Source organism: Aquila chrysaetos, chromosome 5, assembly GCF_900496995.4.
Source record: "Aquila chrysaetos chrysaetos chromosome 5, bAquChr1.4, whole genome shotgun sequence".
Classification (NCBI taxonomy): Eukaryota; Metazoa; Chordata; class Aves; order Accipitriformes; family Accipitridae; genus Aquila; species Aquila chrysaetos.
In genome coordinates, this window is record NC_044008.1 from 24,536,256 (window position 1) to 24,557,929 (window position 21,674).

Genomic DNA, 21,674 nt, shown 5'->3' on the forward strand with positions numbered 1-21,674 from the left:
AAGGCATATTCCATCTGCTGCATACCAAGCACCAAGGAAATCGGCAGAGTGATGGTTTGGGGGCTGAGCTTTGGAGTGCTGAGGAATGGGACTTTGATCCAAGACAGCATGTACTGAAGGCTGTCAGATGTGGAGTAGTATCACAGTCTCTTAATTAATCTAATCTGGAAGCTGAATTTTGTGACACAGTGTATAATAAATATTGAAATGTACCTGGACCATCTTGATAAGTTTTCTGTGGATCTCTACAGACCTTCATACAGCATGAGTACAGCAAAAATACTTAATCATCTGCATTAATCTCTGCAAAAGACATGACATGTTGGGATCTTTCTTCCTTGTGGCTGATGACCTATCCTTCTAAAGAATCTGATTAATTTTGACCCTATTCAAATAGGCAGGTAGCCAACTAGCCATCTGCATGTACAACTGCATGTAAAGTACATGGATGTACACTTGTACATCCAATCAAAGTAGCTGCATGTGCATTTGGCTTGTGCATGGATCAAGACCTAGTGTGTGGATTTGAGTTAAAGGTTTAAAAATAAAGGTAAAATACAAGTCTTCAAACCGGTTTGCTTCTCTCTTGAGACTGAAAGTGAAGGATTGCTTTCCTAAAGGTCTGATTTTAGCTATGTTTTGAATAATACATCTACATATTGACCAACATATGTGAAGAAATCCTTTTTGTCTATAACTTATCTACATTCTGTCATATCATGCACTAATATATACCTTTCTGTGCTGTCTTCTGAACTGAAGAGGCATCAGATCACCTTTTCACTAGCCAGGAAATTCTGTTTCTGGGTGCAGAAACCGCCATTTACCTTATGTGAAATCTACTCACCCCTAGGATTTCTGTGTCCATATGTGAGTAAAGGCGGCAAAGAACAGCAAACATGCAGTATCTCTCCACTAGGCTTCACCACACCTGTCAAAACCAAAATACAGCTATTTGAGTATTTTAAAACTTTCCATTCAAGTCCTACTGCCATAAACTTGGGGGAGAAGACGACAGCTGAAGGAAGGTACAAGATGCTGCACCAGTGGTCTTGACTGCCTTGGGATCTACTCCAGTGTCTTTCAGATTGGAGGACAACCACTCCATAGCATACAAGGGGGAGAACCTTGCTTAGGGATTACTTGTAATGCTATCAGCATTAGGGGGGACAGTCTCATTCAAAACATGGAAGCTCTTTTATTCTTGAATTTCTGTAACAAGGCTTTTGGTCCAATATGGCTGTACCATGCAGCCTCCGAATCAAGTGACATGCTGCAAACTTGCATTCCTTGTCCTTTAATTGATAAATAACTTTAAATACCAGCAGTGCATGTGCCTGCTTTTACATTGAAGGACAGATTAGGGGAATGTATTGACTTGTTTTCCACTTCAGTGAAAACGCTTTCCATGCAATCTGTAGATAACAATGAGCAGAGTCGGGCAATGCTGCTTAACAAACCCACTTACTTTAAGTGCACTTATCTGTAAATACCTTATTCCTGAAAAAGTATACTGCCTACATAGATGTATCACAGTGCTTCAATTTTTGAAACTGGAAGGCAGATGAGCTACCCTCCTTGGGGACCATTTTGTAAAATTATGTGCACTAGGTGCAATCTGGTCCACTCAGTCAAAAAAACAAAAGTATTTTCTAAATGCCTATCTGTGAGCCCCAGGGATGAGTTGTCTTTGGTAGTGTCATGGTTTAAGGCCAGCCAGTAACAAAACACCACGAAGCCACTTGCTCACTCCTCCCTGCCCCGGTCCCGGTGGGATGAGGAGGAGAAAATATAAAGAAACGCTCATGGGTCAAGACAAGGACTGGGAGGGATCACTCACCACTTATGGTCACGGGCAAAAGACAGGCTCAACTTGGGGAAGAAACAAACTCAATTTAACTTACCACCGACCAAATCGGAGTCGGGTAGTGCGAAGCAAACCCAAACCCTCGAAGACCTTCCCCGCAGCCCTCCGTCCTTCCCGCCTCAGCCCCGCTCCCGGTTCTCTCTCCCTCCTCCCCCCGGCGGCGCAGGGGAACAGGGGACGGGGGCTGGGCTCGGTTCCTCACACCTCGTCTCTGCCGCTCCTTCCTCCTCGGGGGGAGGACTCCTCACCCGGCCCCTGCTCCGCCGTGGGGGCCCTCCCGCGGGAGACAGTCCTCCGCCAACTTCTCCGAGGGGAGTCCTTCCCGCGGGCTGCAGGCGGGCACCCGCTCCCCCGCTCCCCTCCGTGGGCTGGGGGGGGACGGGACAGCCTGCCGCCTCACCGCGGGCTGCGGGGGCATCGGCCTCCACCCCCCCTTCCTCACGGACCCGGCGTCTGCAGAGGGGTTCCTCTCACGTCCCACTCTCCCCCCCCGCTGCAGGTTTCCCCTCTTAACTCCGTTCAGGTGTTACCGCCGTCGCTGGCGGGCTCGGCCTGGGCCGGGGCCGGGGAACCTTCTGGCGGCTTCGCACAGGAGCCGGCCCTGCCGCCCCTGCCCCGCTGCCAAAAACCCACCACACAAACCCAAAACAGGCAGCAAGGATTAAGTATTCAGAGATGACAGAGAAATTGCCTCCCTCTTTCTTCAACCCATGAGTGCGGAGCTTTGACTCCATCACAGGATGTGCTGGACACCACAGCACAGCCCATGAAAAGCAGAATCATCCAGAGCAGCAGTTCTCAAACAAAGGCTTAGCTGCCCAAAGAAATATTTGAATTGCTATGAGGCCCCACAGCTTGTCCACACTATTGTGGCCTTGGAAAGCCATTGGGAAAATCTATGCAGAGGCGGCTAACCCTTCCGAATGATTTTTTCAATGCAAATTGAAATGCTTATGCTGACAAAGCCCCCTCCAGAGGGGCCAAGGCCACAGTCCACACTCAACAGCAGCAAGGCAGAGTCTGTACCACTGGATGCCACAGGATTGCCTGTCCACCTTCTTAAAAGCTGTGCTTCTGCAAAATCTCTCAGACACAAGCAGTGATCCCAGCCCCTTCCTTCACCAGCCTGAGCATGCTCCCATGCCAGCAACAGGCGCCAGCAAGGAGAATTACCAAACCATGCCACAAAGAGCCTGGCACCTGGATCGCCCCCAGGAGACTATACAGCAGGGCAATAGCCTTCCTCATCCTGCTCCCTCTCTCCCTCCCAAGTGAAGAGCAGAGACCCACAGATGGCTGTCATGAGCTGCACATCTGCTGTCCTTTTGCCTTTTCAAGACAGCAGGTCTGCAAGACTCAGCAAGCATTGAGCCTTGAAGGGCCAGCTGGCCCCAAACCTCTTAGCTGCCATGTGGCTGTGGTGGCATCAGCCTTCTCCCCTTTCCCACTGACCAGCTGAGACCTGCCCAGCAGACACACCTGGAAAAGCAAGAGAGGCAGCACTTGCCAGAGCCAGCTGGCATAGAAGACACAGTCACACAGGTAGAGAAAAGGCTAAGGAAAACAGAGGGTTTGGACACTATGCAGCACACAGACACTGCCTTTGCCTGCTGCTTGGCTTTGCCCCAGCTCTCAGTCTGCTCTTCCCACACTGCTCCACTGTTCTTCAGGCCAAAGTTGCTGACATGCTGGGCACTGGCTACAGAGACCATGACCAACCCCCAGAGAAGTGCTCTATTTCCAGTCCAAGTGCTGACTACTTCAGACCACATCAGAAACAGAGGGCAGGACAGTTTGGGTCATCACGGGGTATCTATGCCCCTTTTAGAGGAACTCAGGGGATGGGAGCCAGCATAAGGCACCTCTTCACCTCATGCATTCTGCCTGCTGCCTTGCACCTACCTCCCACCTGGCTTATCCATATCCCCAGGCTGATTTAGGAGAGCCCTCCTCCACGGAAAGTCCACTTTCCAAGAAACATACGGCTACTCAGCTTGCAAAATGCTCCTCTCGTATGGGTAGCTCTTGGAATGTATCTTCTCGCTCAAGTGACCATGCTGACTAAGGCAAAGGAGACAAAGAAGGCTGAGAACATCCATAATCATCAGTTCATGCCATGGGTCAGCTGTGTTGCTCTTGTTTATCCATTTTGAGATTGCTGTGACAGAATAGTGCTACTAAACCAGGATGTGTTGCCTGCCCAATCTTCAATTCTTCCATGGTAGATTATCTGCAAAATGCTCATGTAACGACCTTCCCAGCATAATGCTCACATGCTGGGAGAGAGCAAAAATGCTGCAGGTCATGGCATGAGGCACATCACTAGTCTTGGCAGAACTGGAGCTGGTGAAGGGACTGTCTCTGATGGTATACCACAAGCTCATTTTTTCTCACATACCCATACCACTTGGACTGCATTTCCTCTCCAGCATTCCTTGTTAGCCCAGTTCCAAACTCCCTTTTCTTCTTGGCATCTTGTATGTGATGCCGCAATGAAGCAGAGTGCCCTCAAGAAGTGGGACATGATGTTTTCTTTCAAGATGACTCTAGCACCGAGAAGATTCTGTGGACTGTGCCCATTTTTCCAGGAAACAGAAAGAATGGGAACAACAGAACAGACTGTTCATTTTGTGCAAAAACCACACAACGAGACCAGGACCTTCCCAGACCTACCTGGGAACTGACTAAGTCTGAATCAGGCTCTCACACAAGCGAAGCCATGTGACGTGCTAGATCCTGCTAATGCTGCAAACAGCTCCAGAACAAGGGTTAAAGCCAGGACAGACAAGTATTAGGTCGCTTGCCTGAGTTGCAAGAGACGATGGCTGTCTTGGCAGGGGGCCAACCAAGAAAGACAGAGCTCAGTATTTTTGAGGGTAACACCATTGCCAGTAGGTCACAAGTAATCTGGAAAGGGTTCTGTTGAAAGCTGAACACAGGACAGCATCGAGTCTGTCCAGACTTGACAGACTGCAGTCTCTCATGAAGTCCATGAGAGACTCCATCTCTCATGGGGACCTTGTGTCTGTGCTCAGGGAGTAGTGTGTGACTCTTCACAGATGTCCCATTTCAGGGTCTTCTGCAGTGGAGGAAGAGTTGTTCCACCCTGTCCCATGCCCTGGTGGCTTTTAGATGACCACAGCTTCCGAGAACCTGGAATACTGTTTTCATTTTGTTTACCAGTGATGGTTGGTCTATGCCTCTAGCCTGACCACATGATGACATGAATCATTTGATTCAGACCATAATGCAACACCATCTCTTGCCAGGGATAAAATCTGATCATATTACATTTGATGACACATGATGTTGTTCTCATTCATTGCCCCACAGATCTTAAAACCATCCTTCTCCATAAGTAAGGAGGATGTAAGGACATCTCTCCTCATACTCCCTTGCTTTCAGTAGCCTGTCCTGCATCATGCCATGCTGATGACTTCTGGCTCTAGGCCAGGTTTGCAGGCTCTCCCTACAAGACAAGGTGTCAGTGTCTTAGGTCCCAAGCACAAAAATATAATGAAGAGATACCATGGCTCCTGTCAGTGTACCCCAGGATCTTTGAAGGGAAAAGTATAAATGTGTCTTGCTCTTTGAAGGCATTTGAATAAGACAAATCCATATGAAGAAGTGCTGCACAGACATAGTGTATAGACTGCCACATATTGACTCCAAGGCATGGACTGGCCTAAACCATGGTGCAGAAAACTAATAGCCAGAAGCCAACCCTTCACCCATATCCCATTTCCCTTGCATGCTTTTAAGCCATGATGTTATGGCCTGAGCTAGGCAGAGTTTATTATGCAGGCCCTTGCAGGATCACAGTGTGCGTGCTACAGACCAGACTGCCTCATAGCAAGAGGCAGAAGAGCCTTGCTGGAGATGCCAGCCAAGGGTACAGCCTGTTCTGTTTCACAAGCTTTAAAATTTTGGGGTCACTATACACAATTCTTGTATATGTTCCATCGGCCTACTCGAAAGTCTCATGACAGCCAGTACGTACACCCTGTCCTAAAGCATAGAACAGAGACATTCAATTTAGTATGCTGCTCAGGTAACTGAAGTACCATCGTTTTACAAAATAGCTTATTCAGGAACAAATTATGTATGTGTCACTGCTCTCTGCAATAAATGTAAGAAGTTTTATAGTGCATTTGATAAAAAACTCAACTTTGATTTGGTTTTTTTATATCATTTAACTAAAATTTTATGTTCATGATTGCTTTCTACAATACACAATGCAAATGGAAAAGAAATATGGGGGAAATTACATCACTAGTAGGAAAAAAAATTAATAAATAAAATGCGCTGGAAGTAAAACAGATGGTTGGCACCTGGTGGTTCTGTATAGCCCTGGGTGACAGTTAAGCTGTTCCTATGCTTGGGAGAGGGAAAAAAGGGAAGGGAAACATGTCTGTATCACTTTTGCACTCATGCTATTTTAGGGCTCTTGACGTTGTGGGGCCTGGGGCGACAAGCTGTGCCTAAACTGAAGGTTAGTTCTAGTTCCTCAACTGTTCACATCCCCCAACACTCTCTTCCCATAGCCTGGAGGATGTTGTGTATGTTGGCCAGACTGCCGCCATCACGCGTGCCTAGGGATCAGGACCACTGAGCACACCATGGCACTTGCCACCTCCAAGCAAAGCCAGAGCACAACAGCAGCCTTTGCTGCTCCGTCTTGCAGTCACTTCTCAGGAGTGCTGAGAAGCAGAAAGCAATCACAGTGTGGTCACTCCATGTATCACCACACCCTCCCTGCTTCTGAAACACATCTAATGTGGATCCATGCAAGGCATTGCATTATATATTGCTGTCTGAGCAAGGGGACACTCCCTGCACAGAGGCTCCTTTGCAGAGAGTTTGTGACCTCTCCAAATAACATTGCTGCAGTACTGTCTCCAGTGGTCTAGACCTCTGTAACACTTTATGGCCATATGCAGTCTCAGACATCGAATGTCAAGAGTTGTCAGTCAGCTACAATTCATCTTCCCCACAAAGCTATTGAGTGTGACAGTAAACCCTCATTTTGAGCTAAGCCCGTTTTGAAAAATTACTTGAAGGCAAGTTGTTGAAAAACAGACAGGCTGTTTCAAATGGGAACAGCGAGGCCAGTGCCTGTGCTGATTTGCGGCAGGTTCGGATACAAGGTCACACAGTAGGAGAAATGAGAAAAAAAAAATCAGCATATGCTGTATAATGGGATAATTTTAATAACAAAATTGCTCATTCTCATTTCTTATTCCCAGAGATTCATTCAGCCAACCTGGAACCTAACCTCCTCCCTCCACAGGTTGTCTTTAGCTTGCATCGGTACTTGGTGATGTGTATACCACATATAGGAAGTTAACTTCTTTGGTCATCTCCCAAGGAAATACTACATTGAGCAAAGCAAGGGAAGGAGAGGAGCCAGCACCACTTTTCTCACCAGTGCAGTCTTGGAAAACTGGCTGGTTTCAATCAATGTGCAAAGAGGTTGCGTCCACTCCCACAAACCTCCCGCAGCAAAGGGGCAAGAGAGGTCCAGATTAAGGAGTGACACAGTAAGATTTGATACAGAGCTCCTATGTCAGAAGCATGACCTTGCATGCCGTGATAGTAGGTTGGAAGGATGAGGCACGACCGTCAAAAAGCACAACTACAGGAAGGATATTGAGACCACTGGTACAGAAGTGGCTCTTCTCTTGTGTTGTATGCATGACTGCAATTCTAGTACATTCTGCAATGGCTTTACTACTTCAAAAGTCCATGAGCAGTAACAGTGTTCAAAATTCATCACCTTAGTCATCTAATGCTGGTTTTTCAGCATACAAAATGTCACTAGATGGACTAGATGTCAGATTCTGGAAGGTCATTCCCAACATCCCATTTCAGGAACATCCACTATTAACTTACTTACTCAGCACTTCACACATAGTCAAATTATTTTCATGTGACCACAGAATAATTAGCCCCTCTGGCCAGACTTCTGCAGGCAATACTGCAAACATTTACGGACAAGCGCTATAACCTGACTATCGTGCTTGTAGTAGCTTTCTTGTGACACTTGAGAAAGATTTTACCAAGTCTGTGCAGTATGTTTTAAGCAGTGCATTAGAGCCACTAGCCTAAAAGCATCCTCAAACAGACATGACAAATAATGTTGCTATTTTTATAGATCATGTACTTAAGTGCAAGAACTGCATAAACAACTTATAACCTTTTTAATAATATAGCAATCAGCTGATTTACCACATCTTTAGACCAGCATCCCAGAACTTCTCCCTCCTAGATCTGCAAGTGTCCTTGAAACACTTGGCCACTGAGCATCTATCTTTCATAAGTTTTAAGTCTATCTATTATTTCTTGACAGGAACCTTCTGTATTTAATAGAATTTCCAAACTCACAGAATTCCCATCAGACTGCTTCTAAGTGAAGCACTTGGAAGCAGGTATCTGTAACATGTTAGCAAAGCATCAAAATTTAAAAAGTGAATTGCTCCTTTAATCTGTGTCAAAAGAACTAATCCTACTTCAGGGCCCAGCTATATTAGGCTGCATACTTGAAAATTCTGCAAGGTTCAGGAATGGAAAGAGTAGTCCCGAAGCACTGTAAAAATTATTTCATTTACAATAAAAATGTTTAGGAAATCCATTAATTTTGGAGATAATGTCAGAAAAGATGCACATGATCTCACCTGCTCTCCCTTTGTATTTAGTTGTCTGTTTAGGAGAGAAAAACAACCACTGCAATTCCAGACTCTTTCCTCTCCCAATAGAGAAGGACAGGATTGTCTAGAATTTGTTTTATTTTTTAATTCCCAAATAATATTCATATGAATCATTTACATTAATGACTGGAAAAAATAGATAACTACAGATACATGACTTTGGAAAGAACTTTTCACCAATCAGAGTATTTGAAAGTGTTCTGATTAACAGCATTTTGTTCAAGTAAGATGCTTTTAATTATGTTTTTAATTGATAATTGATACTTAACTAGAGGTGTTTGCAGGGAAAACATTCTGTATGAATAATTATACGATATGTTCAAAAAAACCAGTCATATCTGTTTCCACTGTGCATTTTATTCAGTTTCAAATTAGAAAAAAATTACTAAGTATTTGACAATTCACATGCATAAACTCAAAATTTCAGCCCAAAAAAGTATTCATTTCTTTCAGTCTTGTATTAAGGTGTTCAGGAATTTCACCTAGGCAGACAAATATCTGGATTTTTAAAAAAAGAACCAAAATAGAAAGACAAGCTATAATTCAGTTTTACTTCTGTTAACAAACATGACCAAAGTGAGTCCTGGTAGTACGCAGTTGCATTCTTTATCTTTTCAGTTGCGTATAGCTGATAGGAGTCAAAGTGATTGAGAAAGAGTTATCTTCAGCAAAAGTTTTCTTCAACAGTGTCTTGATTTGGAGTGCTGAATAAGCCATTGTAATGTTATGTCTGCCAGGATAGATAAAACAAAATGAAAAACTCAACAGCCTGTTTGCAGAGTGTAAAAGGATAACAGAACATCAGCAGGTTAATACAAATAAAAAAACCCCAAACAAACAAAACCCAGAAACCACAGGCTCTCATTTACACCTAATTAAAAATTCAGTACTTAAAACTCCAGGTAGAGGTTTTTTCTGTTGTTTTTTGTTTGGTTTTAAATTATGTGCACTTTGTATTCTTGAAATATGATGACTGACTTCAAGTTCTCTAAGCCACAGATGAAGAACTGTTGGAAAAGCAAAGATTTAAGATGACCATAAAATGAACTGTAAAATCCAGACTAGAATGAAATGTAGTGTGAGAACAAAGGCAGAAATACACAACTGGAAGGAAAGAGAAGGGCAAACATCTGACAAAGCATTAAGAAGCCATTTAGGCAGGTTGTAGGAGTCCAAGGTCTCTCAAAGACACACAACACTGGACTGAAATTCGATAGCTGAAATTGGTACCCCTCCTGATACAGTCTAACCCAACTGCGTTGGGCTGAAAACTGCAGCAGTTCACGAACTGATTCATAAGCAGATTAGATGTTTTTGCCTCAAAGCAGTAACATCTGTCAGGGAGGTAGGAAGGTTGTCAGGGGGCAGCAACAGCTCTAGCCCTCAAATTTAAATTTTTTGCCACATCTGTCCTAAGTTCAAAACAGCACTCCGTGAATATCCTGGCAGACCAGTTCAGGCACTGCAACTGCAGGCAAAAGCACCCCACGGTATCTAAAACAGAGCTAATAACTATATACTAATCTTCCACAGTCTCTCAGGCCACAGAAACTGGCAGCCTTACACCTACACCTCCTGATAAGACCAGTTAGCTAGGCTGCAGTTTACACTGAAAAATTACTATCATCTCATTCAACTGCATTGACATCAATCAAAAATGCAGAGGAAGAAGACAGCTCCCAGCCTTCTCCTTAACAGCCTAGTAGTTTCATCACTTTAATAGGCTAAATACATTTTCATTATAGTTTTTCATTATAAATTATATTTTCCAGTCCTTTGATCTCCCTAGGTTCTTGCCCAACCTCTTTTCAGTTTCTTAAGGTCTTCCTCAAAATACGGCAGACAGTGCTCCAGTAATGCCTGCACAGTTCCAAACACACGATATATGTAGTCTGCTCCCATTTGCTATTTCTTTGGGCAAATATTCAGGAACCAGGTTAGCCTTTCTAGGCACAATGTTAGACTGGAAGATACTTGACTGATTTTCAGTTAGGATTTGAGTCTTTTTCATCACCGCTCCCAGAACTTCCACAAATAAGTGATCTACACGGTTCTGCGTTAGTGATCATTACTTTCATTATTTTCCCATTTGCAAATTTTAGCATACTTTTTTTGCATGCTTTTCTCTTCCATGCCATCCATATAAATGAACCAGGATCAAAACCTATTTTCTCCAGGATCCTTTCAGAAATTAGGCTGTTTTTTTCACTTCTGAGATCCTCCACTGCAGCCTTGCCAGTTTGATAAGGATCAAGCACTGCATTTCTAAAACCTCAATCTCCTTCACTGCCCTTCACCTATGTAGATAATCTTGACTATGTTGTCTTCCTTGGTCCTTGTGTCCCAAAGTCTAATCTTCCCCAGTGTAACAGCACATTCTGTGTATTTCCCTTACTCAGAGATAACTGTTGCATCCCAAGCTGCAGCAAGCCTGGGTCCAGTCTCCTTCAAACCAACACACCCAAATCACGTACACCATTTCCAAGAGCAGCCCTCACTGCCTAACACGTCCCTGCACACAGCTGAAATCTCCCCCAGTTCTCTGAAGCCCAGGTGTCATGGCATAGTCTCCTCGCCATCCCCGCTACCTGGTCCTCTCTGCCTAGGATGGAAATTTCCCCTGCCGCTGAGAGAAACTGGCTTTCCTCCCATTCCCACTCCCACCATCTCTCATTCAGCTGAGCCCCACAGAGCTGCCCAGCTCTTCTAAGGAGCCTGGGTTCCTCAAGAAGCAGCCATAAATATCTACCCAGGCTGTATCCCTCCCATCCAGCACCACTTGTCTTAGCAGCATGCAGGGAAGAACGGTGGCACAGAGCCAGCATGCCCCCCGGAAACCACTACTGCTGGCTCAGCCTGTGCTTAACTCCCTTCTCCTGCCCTGTGGAGGGAAGGAAGGGGAGAACGTGACAGAGGAAAGGGACAGGAAAGTGGAAGAAAGGGGTGAAAGAGAGGAACAGGCAAAAAGCAAAGGCAGATGGGAGACAATTTCATGGAGCTTTTACAGGTCCTCCCTGACTTCAGGATATACTCTGTGTGTCTCCAGTAGGACAAACGCACTAGTCCCTCAGTTTGAGGAACACCGCCATACAGCCACATGCACGTAAGGCCTGCTTACAAAGTAAAATCGTGTATGGAGCAAAACACTTACCAAAATTTTTTAAGTATCACCTAATAATTGGAAGGCCTTCCTCTCCAGTTACTATTTTTTCAGAAGTAACACAGTTTTTGCGAGGGATTCAATTACTTTGGGTTTTAAATATGCTTTTCCAATGCTTTTCCATGTCAAATTGATTTCTTAACTTCTCATGGAACTAAATAATTCTACAAGTGACTTTTAAATTACACATAATTCTGTATTAAAACAAATACAATTGCATGCAATATTTGCAACAAAATCTTTCAAAGTAAATTGAGATTTTCAGTTATATATTAGAGTTAGATATTCAAATCTCATTAACAACTTTAACATCGGATCCAAAGTACAAAGTATACATTGATGATGCTGTAAGAAAAAAGAAGCTTACCAATGTTATCCTTCTCTTTACAGGAAATAGAATAGCAACAGATTTCTCTGTCTTGAATAGCTGAAAGGTTTCTACAGAAAAAAAAAAAAAAGTAGTGCTATAACTGCACAAAAACTGACAACAGAAATTTCCATTAAATTACATATTTTCTGCTTTTTACTCAGTGGGTTCAATTCTATCCTCAGATATTAAATTTTGAAAATATGCTACTGCACACAGAAAAACCCCATGTTTCTTAAACTATAAAGATTAAAAGGTTATAAATCATTTCACAAAAATTCAAATTTCTTATTAAGTCAGTGTAATAGTGATTAATAAAACCACAGAAATCCATGAGCTGAAAATAACATTTCATAATGGCAACCAAGTAACATTACCATGTCTTAGCATTCACTTTTTACTCTTTTCACTTAGAATTCGGAGCTTTTATCTCTAATAACTCTAATAATCAAATAACAGTACTCAAATGATCACACCATTAATCTTCAGGACTTTTATTATATCATACTCAAACATATCAGATCTGATTCCTGCTGAAAGGATGCCTCTACATTTAGGAAGAAACTGATTCTTAATTAACTTTTGTTTCTTTCTGGGAATTTCCCTATCCCCCTCAGAGTTTCTGAGCACTTTTTGTTATTTTTTCATTTATTTATCCTCACACAAGTGGCACAGACATGCAGAAAACAGATTACGTTCCTGGAGCAGATGGAGAGTGGAGGCACTGAGAAGGAAGGAGTCTTGAGATCATACAAGATACTCTTATTAGAGAACTAAATAGTGACCTCCCTGGACTTCAGGAGAGCAAACCTGGCCTCTTCAGGGATCTGCTTGAAGGAGTCCCATGGGATAAGGCCCTGTCCCAAAGAAGGGCCCAAGAATGTTGGTTAATATTCAAGGATCATCTCCAAGCTCAAAAGCAGCCCACCCTAATAAGTCTGGAAAAAAAGCCAGGAGGCATAAGTGAATGAACAACGAGCTCCTGGCAAAACCCAGTCACAAAAAGGAAGCATATAGAAGATGGAAGCGGGGACAGGTAACCTGGAAGGAATACAGAAACACTGTCCAAGCATGCAGAGACACAGTTAGGACAGCCAAAGCCCAACTGAAATTAGATGTTGTGAGGGATGTTGAAGGCAACAAGAAGGGCTTCTATAAGTACGTAAGTGACAAACGGAACACAAGGGAAAATGTGGGCCCATTGCTCAATGAGGTGGGGGACCTGGAAAAGGCAGGACTCAATGCCCCCTTTGCCTCCGTCTTTAATAGCAAGGTTAGACTTCAGGAATCCCAGGCCCCAGAGACCAGGGGAAAAGTCTGGAGCAAGGAAGTTGTACCCCTGATGGAAGAGGATCACGTCAGGGAATACATAAGCAAACTGGACATAGAGAATTCCATGGGCCCTGATGAGATGCACCTACAAGTGACGAGAGAGCTGACTGATGTCATTGTGAGGCCATTCACCGATAACCTTTGAACGATCATGGCAATTGAGAGAGATGCCTGAAGAGTGGAGGAAAGCAAATGTCACTCATCTTCAGAAAGAGCAGGAAGGAGGACCCAGGAAACTACATGACGGTCAGCCTGACCTTGATCCCTGGGAGGATGATGGAGCAACTAAAGCTGGAAACCATTTCCACGCACATGACAGACAAGATGATGATCAGGAGTAGTCAGCATGGATTCACAAAGGGGAAATCATGCTTGACCAACTTGATAACCTTCTACAATGAAATCTACAGCTTGCTAGATGAGGGGAGAGCAGTGGATATTGTGTACTTTCACTTCAGTAAGGTTTTTGACACTGTCTCCCATAATATCCTCATAGACAAGCTGAGGAAGTATAGGCTGGATGAGCAGATGGTGATGTGGACTGAAAACTGGTTGAACAGTCAGGCCCAGGGGGTGGCAATCAGTGGCACGAAGGGTGGCTGGAGGCCAGTAACTAGTGGTGTACCGCAGGGATCAGTACTGGGTCCAGTCCTGTTCAACATCTTCACCAATGATCTGGATGATGCAGCAGAGCATACCCTCAGCATGTTTGCTGATGACACAAAACTGGGAAGAGTGGCTGATAACACCAGAGGGTTGTGCTGCCATCCAGAGGGACCTCCACAGGCTGAAGAAATGGGCTGACTAGAACCTCATGAAGTTCAACACGGGGAAGTGCAAAGTCCTGCCCTTGGGAAGGAACACCAGTACATGCTGGGGGCTGACTATCTGGAAAAGCAGCTTTGCAGAAAAGGACCTTGGGGTCCTCGTGGACACCAAGTTGAACATGATCTAGCAACGTGGCAAAAAAGGCTAATGGTATCCTGGGCTGCATTAGGAGGTGTGTTGCCAGCTGGTCGAGGGAGGTGATCCTTCCCCTCTATTTTGCCCTGGTGAGGCCATACCTGGAGTGCTGTGTCCAGTTCCAGGCTCCCCAGTACAAGAGGGATGTGGAGCTACTAGAGAAAGTCCAGTGAAAGGCCACTAAAATGATTAAGGGACTGGAGCATCTCACATATTAGGAAAGGCTGAGAGAGCTGGGACTGCTTAGCCTAGAGAAGAAAAGGCTCAGGGGGGATCTTATTAATGTGTACAAGTATCTGAAGGGAGGCTGTAAAGAAGATGGAGCCCAGTGACAGGACAAGAGGCAATGGGCACAAACTGAAACACAGGAGGCCCTCTCTGAACACAAAGAAACACTTATTACCTCTGAGGGTGACTGAGTGCTAGCACAGGTTGCCCAGAGAGGTTGCAGAGTCTCCATCCTTGGAGATATTCAGAAGCCGTCTGGATATGGTTGACAGCAGTCAGCTCTAGGTGGCTCTGCTTGAACAGGTGGGTGGACAAGAAAACCTCCAGAGGTCCCTTGCAACCTCAGCCATTCTGTGATTCTGTGTTTCCTAAGTCTCAGTTTAGTTGCTTAGCCTTTGGACCATCCTTCTATACTGAAGCCTCACTTCACTTCACTGCACTTGCACTGCATTTCACTTGCACTTCCTACTGATTGAAATTATGTGATATGAGACACAGAAACCTATTCTGCAAAATTATTGCTATGCTGGCCATTTTTACAAAATTGTATATTTCCTTTACTATTACCCTTACAATGCATCAATTTAAGTTAGCTTCAGTAATCTGTAAGTATATGCTTGGCTACATGCCAAAAATATCTGAATTGCTTAAATTTACAGACAGTAGTTTGAAATGGTTCTGTTCTAATGCCGTTTGAGCATTAAACTGCCACTACAATGTACTCTGAAAAGTGTAAGTGAGCCTATTACTATCTATAGCAGTTAGATCTTCAGTGATGAGAAAACAGGATTATCTGAAACAACTGTATACAACCAAAATAATAATCAAGAGAGATTCAAATCTACTGTAGTCAGTTATCAGCCTAGATTGCTATTTCAACTGCCAGCAGAGCTCGGAGTGGAGTATCTGAGAATATAAAATGGAATCTGTTATAGCTGGTTATTGCCATGGACTACCAACGATTTTCTCTCATATATTGAATTTCACAGTGTTTCAGCTTTTTACACAGGCCAGCTACTTACAATTTCTCAATTAACTGCTTTTCATCCAGTGCACCTGGGAGGTCTCTCTTATTTCCAAGGACTAACACCTGAAAGAAATCATTCATATTCATATTAAATCCAGAAGCAATAAAAGTTTATTTTTGTCTTTAACCACTTGTTGGCATTATTTTGGATCTTGCAGCCAAGTATTTAGAATGCAATAGCGGACATATTCAAAATGACCAATGACTGTGGGAGCATCATGGAAATCCTGCTCCTAGCCAGGGTCAGATGCTGGGTACACACCCTCTGGAAACTGGATCCAATTATTTCTGGGTATATCAGTATCAGAAGTATCCTCTGGAAGTGAATCTCTCCATTCTGGATGGCGTTATGGGGTGGTGTCAGATTCCACTAGGTGGATTCCTTTTGCATGCAACAAACCTGGATGAGAGCATGCACCAGGTGCCCTCAAGCCACCAAGAGACATTCAATCCACAGGACCAGACTAATGTTAATCAAAAGTAGGGCCCCAGAAGTAGAGGCTGGGTCCTTAAGATCCAGAAATTATTCTCTCTACAGTTTTACTCCTGTGCTTCTTAACGTTGACATACTAAACAGCCAGGCATCCAAAACAATATATCACCCAAGCACCAGCCAAAGAACTCATTCCTCTCCAACCCCTTTGAGCATCCATGGTAGAAATCAGAAGGGCAGCCATTAGGAATTAAGTGTGGGAAACACAGAAAATTTACTGAATAGATGCTGGAATTCAAGAATTCCTATGCAATACTTAAGGCTTCAAGTATAAATTAAGATCAGATGAATGGGCTGAGTACATGCTAAGATAAAGTAAGCAATGGAAGGTTTTTCTAATTATGATTGCATTATTCTTTTCCAGATGCGTTACAATTCTGAGTCAAGCTTGTCCCATTATTTCCCATGAATCTGGAACACGTTAAAACTCATTACTTGCAGTCTCAGATTAATAAAGCTACCTTAAAATCTATAATGCCAAAGCCTGAGTACAATAAATTGAAGGAAGTTCAATACTAGTTACTACCTATGAAATAAAAATAAGTAAAAAATACAGTACTGCACCTTGGAAATTACTCTGCTGGTCAGGCTGGGCAATTGGAATGTGATATTGTAACATATAAAAGGAAAGGAACTTAATTAAATACTTCTGAAGATATGAGAGACCTATCATTTCAGGAAGGAAAAGTGCAAAGTAAATAAAACAGGATGGGAAGACGGTACAAAGGACAAAGTCACTCACCATGAACAGCATGACTGTAGATTTCTGTAGGATCTGTTCAATATGTACTTCACATAAAAAAATGCAACAACAATATCAAACCTTATAAAAAAGATGGGGAGTCACTTGAAAAATTCTCCTTCGAGAAGAGATGTGTGAGAACTTTATTCTGACAATGATTTCATGTCAGCTGTCTGTCTACTCATCCTCAGATGACTTCGACCACTTGCACTGGCCAAGTGTTCAAATATTTGCTTACAAAAAATGGGCCAAGCAAGAGCCATCAAGCTGTGAGTAACTTCCTCCTGATCTGTACGTACCATTGTTTTCTTTCTTATGATCAAAGGTATGAACTCTTGCTTGGTGATATCGGCATCAAAGATCAATGGTAACCTGACTGATTCCTACTAGCTCCAAATTGGCAGATTACACTTAATTAAACAACATTAGTCTCCACCTCTGTAATTTCTCACTAGAATGTCAGCAGAATATACTATTCTTTGATACTTCCTACTGGAGAACAGATGCATATTTAATTTTTTTCCATACAGTTTAGTTTGAAAAACTAAAAAGTCAAGAAAAAGAAAAAGTCAGGACACAGAAAAAGTCAAGCTCCTCCACAATCTCTGGAAGCAAAGGACGCTATTTGATGTTAGTGTCTGCCACTCTTTAGAAAGACAAATCTCACACGCCATAAGATACTGCCAGAAACATATCTGGGTCACTGGTTCAAACCGAGCCAACAAGGGGACTGACTAGAAGTAATTACTGTCTGATAATGCCACATGTGAAAATGATTTTTTTCCAAATCTATTCTGACCTTTAGACTAGACAACATAAAAACACACTGCAGCACTGATAAGAAGTTGAGTCCTCTGAAAAAATGTCACAATAATTTTTGTAAGAATACTCAATGTATCAAGGCTGCATCATACTTAAGCTAGTTTCAAGAGTCCAGAGGAACGAATTCATGAGGATTTAGGCTACATTGGCTACATTCAGGTAAGAATAATAATCAAAATACTTACTGGAATTCCATGCAATTGTGGCTTATCTATCAAACTGTGCAGCTCATTCTTTGAAGCTTCTACTTTTTCTAAGTCTGCTGCATCCACCATGTAACTGCAATGGGAACATAGTTATTTATGGTATTGTCTATTACTTGCAGAAAGTTTCATTAAAACATCTGAAATGTGACTGATGTGTTCCCATTGACAAGAGCATTAAAACGGTCCTGAGTTCTGTAAGCCCTGCATTTATTAATACAGGAAGATACAGGATTAAATACAGGCTGTGGGGAAAAAATGGCCTGGAACATGCAATTACTTATATAGCGGGCTTGCTGGATGTCTAAAACACGCTACTTTTATCGTGTTGGGTCTTCTTATGTGATAGAGATGGACAGGAAGAAAAGCAAATCTATATTAATAATACATATTTTTAAATGTATGTTCTATGGGCATACACAAGAAAACTTACACAACTGCATTGACTCCTCTGCAGTAACGCTCCCACATGCTTCGAAACCTTGGCTGCCCTCCAATGTCCCATACCTGGAAAAGGTAAGAACACCCCAACCCCAAAACATTTTTGAACTACACAGTACTAACAGAACAGAACAAAAGAACTCTTACATGCAGCATGCAGGCTGTACTGACAATGCCTAAATGTAGGCAGTTTTTTTTAAGTGACCTTCCTCAAAAGACTGGTCTTCTCAGACCCTTCCAGTCAATGGAGGGGGACAGGCACATTCAGAGGGCAAGTCAGTCCTGTGACCTTAGCAGCTCCAAATGTCCATTTGGAGAATTCCACCCTTTCCCGCTCACTGCAAAAAAAGTCTTACTCGGATACCAAAGCAAATTCTGCAAACACGCAGTCTAAAACCCAGAAAGAATAGCATCACTGTATGAAAACAGTTAGGAAGTTGCATTTTTTATGGGGCTAGGGAGACCTGAGTTAAGAATGCATCAGGCCTTCAGCAGGATAAAGACGGATATTAAGTAAATAAAGAGTTGGTCGGAGAGCAGATTGAGTCCATGTAAAGGATGATATATTCTAGGGAGATCCAATATCTCCACAGCTCTGCCATTTGTTCATCAAATGTGCTTTAAAGACACATGGATTAACTGATCAGAACCAGAAAGGAAACAGTAGTGTAGGGTAGGCCTGAAGTGATTAATCAGTGAATCTTAAGGAAAGGAAGCTCAAATTCTGCTTGGGATTTTATAAAGCTCCAATCCTGCAAATACTTATGCATGATGTTAGTGTCTGGCAATCCCACTGAATTCCTTATTGTTAAAAGGCTAGCACATTATTTTTCTGTACAGGAGTTACTTATTCCGCTTTGCTTGCAAAAATCCAGTATTTTTGGTGGATGACAATAATCTCGTTCCAAAACTGTTTCCAAGATCAAAATACCAGGGAAAGGATCTAAATCATGCAGGCAAGGGCTGCGTGATGATGTAGGTGTTGCAGCTACATCCAAAGACAGTTGTGTTACAAGTGACACACCTATTAAAACAGTGATGAACACTGAAAAATAAAAGGAATGGATCTGTTCCTATGTCAAAGACAAAGAGAAGTAATTATTTCTTATTTTAATCAGATTTAGCTATCAAAACAGTAGGTACTACATACCAGATCTAGGAGGCATATCCATTACAGCACAAACTAAATTTGGAAGTAACATACACAGAAGTAAAATTTTCTTAAGAGTTGTCTTCATATTTATAGTTTATAAATCCAAACATATTAACCCTGCTGTGGCAACAAAGACTTGCACAACAGAGCAAGACTTAATAGACCCTTCAGATAAGACCTTTTTCAACTAATGTGGACTATACTTTTAATTCCACAATCCATAAATCATATTTATGTATCAATTTCTTTATTATTTTCAACATCTTATGTTCATATTTTATAAAGAAATATTTCCCAGTTCACCATTAAAATAATTCCCTGATTGATATCTTACTGTTCCTTCTGGCATAAAATTACTATATCATCTAAATGCAGATTGCCTTTGATCCCATTTATAAGATCAAGAATTTTACACATTAAAGAGTTGAGTGAACTTCTGACCATGAACTGGGTATCAATTATTATCTGCACTGACATTTGAAGCGCTGTTTCAAAAGTCTTAATAAAATAAACCTTTTATTTTAAAAGCTTGAAAGAGATGAGTACACAGTTCAGTATTATAGTTAGATGACAAACCTCACACCAACACTAATTATTCCAATAACTCATCAGGACCTTGAAACTATCAGTAACCATCTGGTGCACATCTGTGCGTCTGGAAAAAGAAACCAAATTATTTTCTTGGTAGATCAGAGAAGAAAGAAGGGGAAAGAGGACAGGGAAGGCCAGTAGTAAGATTAGATTTTTGGAGACTGACAGTGATTATTCCTGGTAGCCAGAAAAATCTACAAGATGATGTAGCCTGGACTAATCACAAAAGTAATACAAGATAAAGAAATACTAGTTTTGTCCTTGTTGGATAATATACTATATCTATACTGTATCTATACTACATTAAATTGCACTGCAGAACAACTATTATTCTCATTAGCAGAAAGAGTCACCTTGAAACAATGGAAAGATAAGTCATTTCCAGTCAGTTTCCGTAATAAGGCTTACAACTATCCATTAAAGTACAACATGAAGGACACAAGATTGCCTAGGCGTTTTTAATAGTGCTTGGGAACCCAGTTTACATCAATATATTAAGTTATAATTATCTGAAATAGGGAAAGAAAAAAAAATGTATTAAATAAAAAAAATCATCTCTTTGCCTATGAAATTAAAATGGTTCTAGTAGTAACTTTCTAATACTCTTTATTATATTGAATAGCCAATCACAGAGTTAACTACTTAATTCAAAACACCAATCTCTGCCCCAAACCATTTCCACTGTAAATGACTGAACAGTCAGAACTGTGAGAATACAAGAGGCATCTAGGAAGGGGAGAGGTCTTAGAGTTAAAGAAGTTTTTTTGCCTTGCATGTTGTGTACATCACCTATTTTTGTATCCCAGTATTTAATACACAAGTAAAAAGTATACTCTGGGTGTGAACTGCGAGAGGCAGGAGACTACATCTTAACAGCAGAATATAGAGCTAGCTATAAAAAGTTTGTTTTGTCTCAGTGTTATTAAAAAGAGACTGGACTTCAAATTGCTCCCATGGCTTTCATTGGTCTCTCAGGAATAAAATTTTTGTAATATTTAAGAGGTAATTTTATCCCTAGAAGATCAGCTGATCTTAAGAATCAGAAAATGCATACAAAATGACCAAACAGACAAAAAGTTTCTTTGATGCCCAGTACCATTGCCTCAGAGATGAAAATCTCAAGGCGTTGTTGTTTAGGCTCAATCTCAAAGCATACATCTTATTCCTACTGCATTTTATAAATCACTGTTTTATTTGTTCCTGACTACTCATATAGAGTAGTAATTCTTACTGTGCTTGCAGGCCTACACTCTCATAAAATAATGCAATGCTTTTATTTGTAAACTATTAATTGTTATACTTTGGAACCATCATTTACCATACCTGTTAAATCAAATTCTTCTAGAACAGGAATCTCTCTGGATATGTCTCTTGTTCAGTTTCCATTCTTCATGTGGCTCTAAGGCTCCTTCTTAAGACTGTGGCTATCAGCTATGTTTAAGGAGCAAATCTTTTCCTTTTGCACAGAGGTATCATGACAGTTGAGCAAAAATGCAGGTGGGCAGTATGTCCAAAGGTTTTCAAAAGCTTTCAGTTACAGGAAGGCTCATTAACACTCTAGTTGCATTTCTTTTAATA

General features: G+C 42.1%; 1 protein-coding gene across 1 annotated transcript in view; it reads right to left on the bottom strand.

The window, feature by feature from the left end:
• Positions 1 to 8,911: 8,911 nt before the first annotated feature.
• Positions 8,912 to 21,674, bottom strand: part of LOC115341422 (ADP-ribosylation factor-like protein 8B) — a 29,322-nt gene continuing 16,559 nt past the window's right edge. Inside the window, exons 3-7 of the mRNA XM_030014386.1 lie at positions 18,345 to 18,418; positions 17,894 to 17,987; positions 15,647 to 15,714; positions 12,102 to 12,172; positions 8,912 to 9,304 (exon numbers count right to left, since the gene is read on the bottom strand). Coding sequence (XP_029870246.1) covers positions 9,255 to 9,304; positions 12,102 to 12,172; positions 15,647 to 15,714; positions 17,894 to 17,987; positions 18,345 to 18,418 — 357 coding nt within the window. The 3' untranslated portion in view covers positions 8,912 to 9,254. The remainder of the gene's footprint in view (positions 9,305 to 12,101; positions 12,173 to 15,646; positions 15,715 to 17,893; positions 17,988 to 18,344; positions 18,419 to 21,674) is intronic.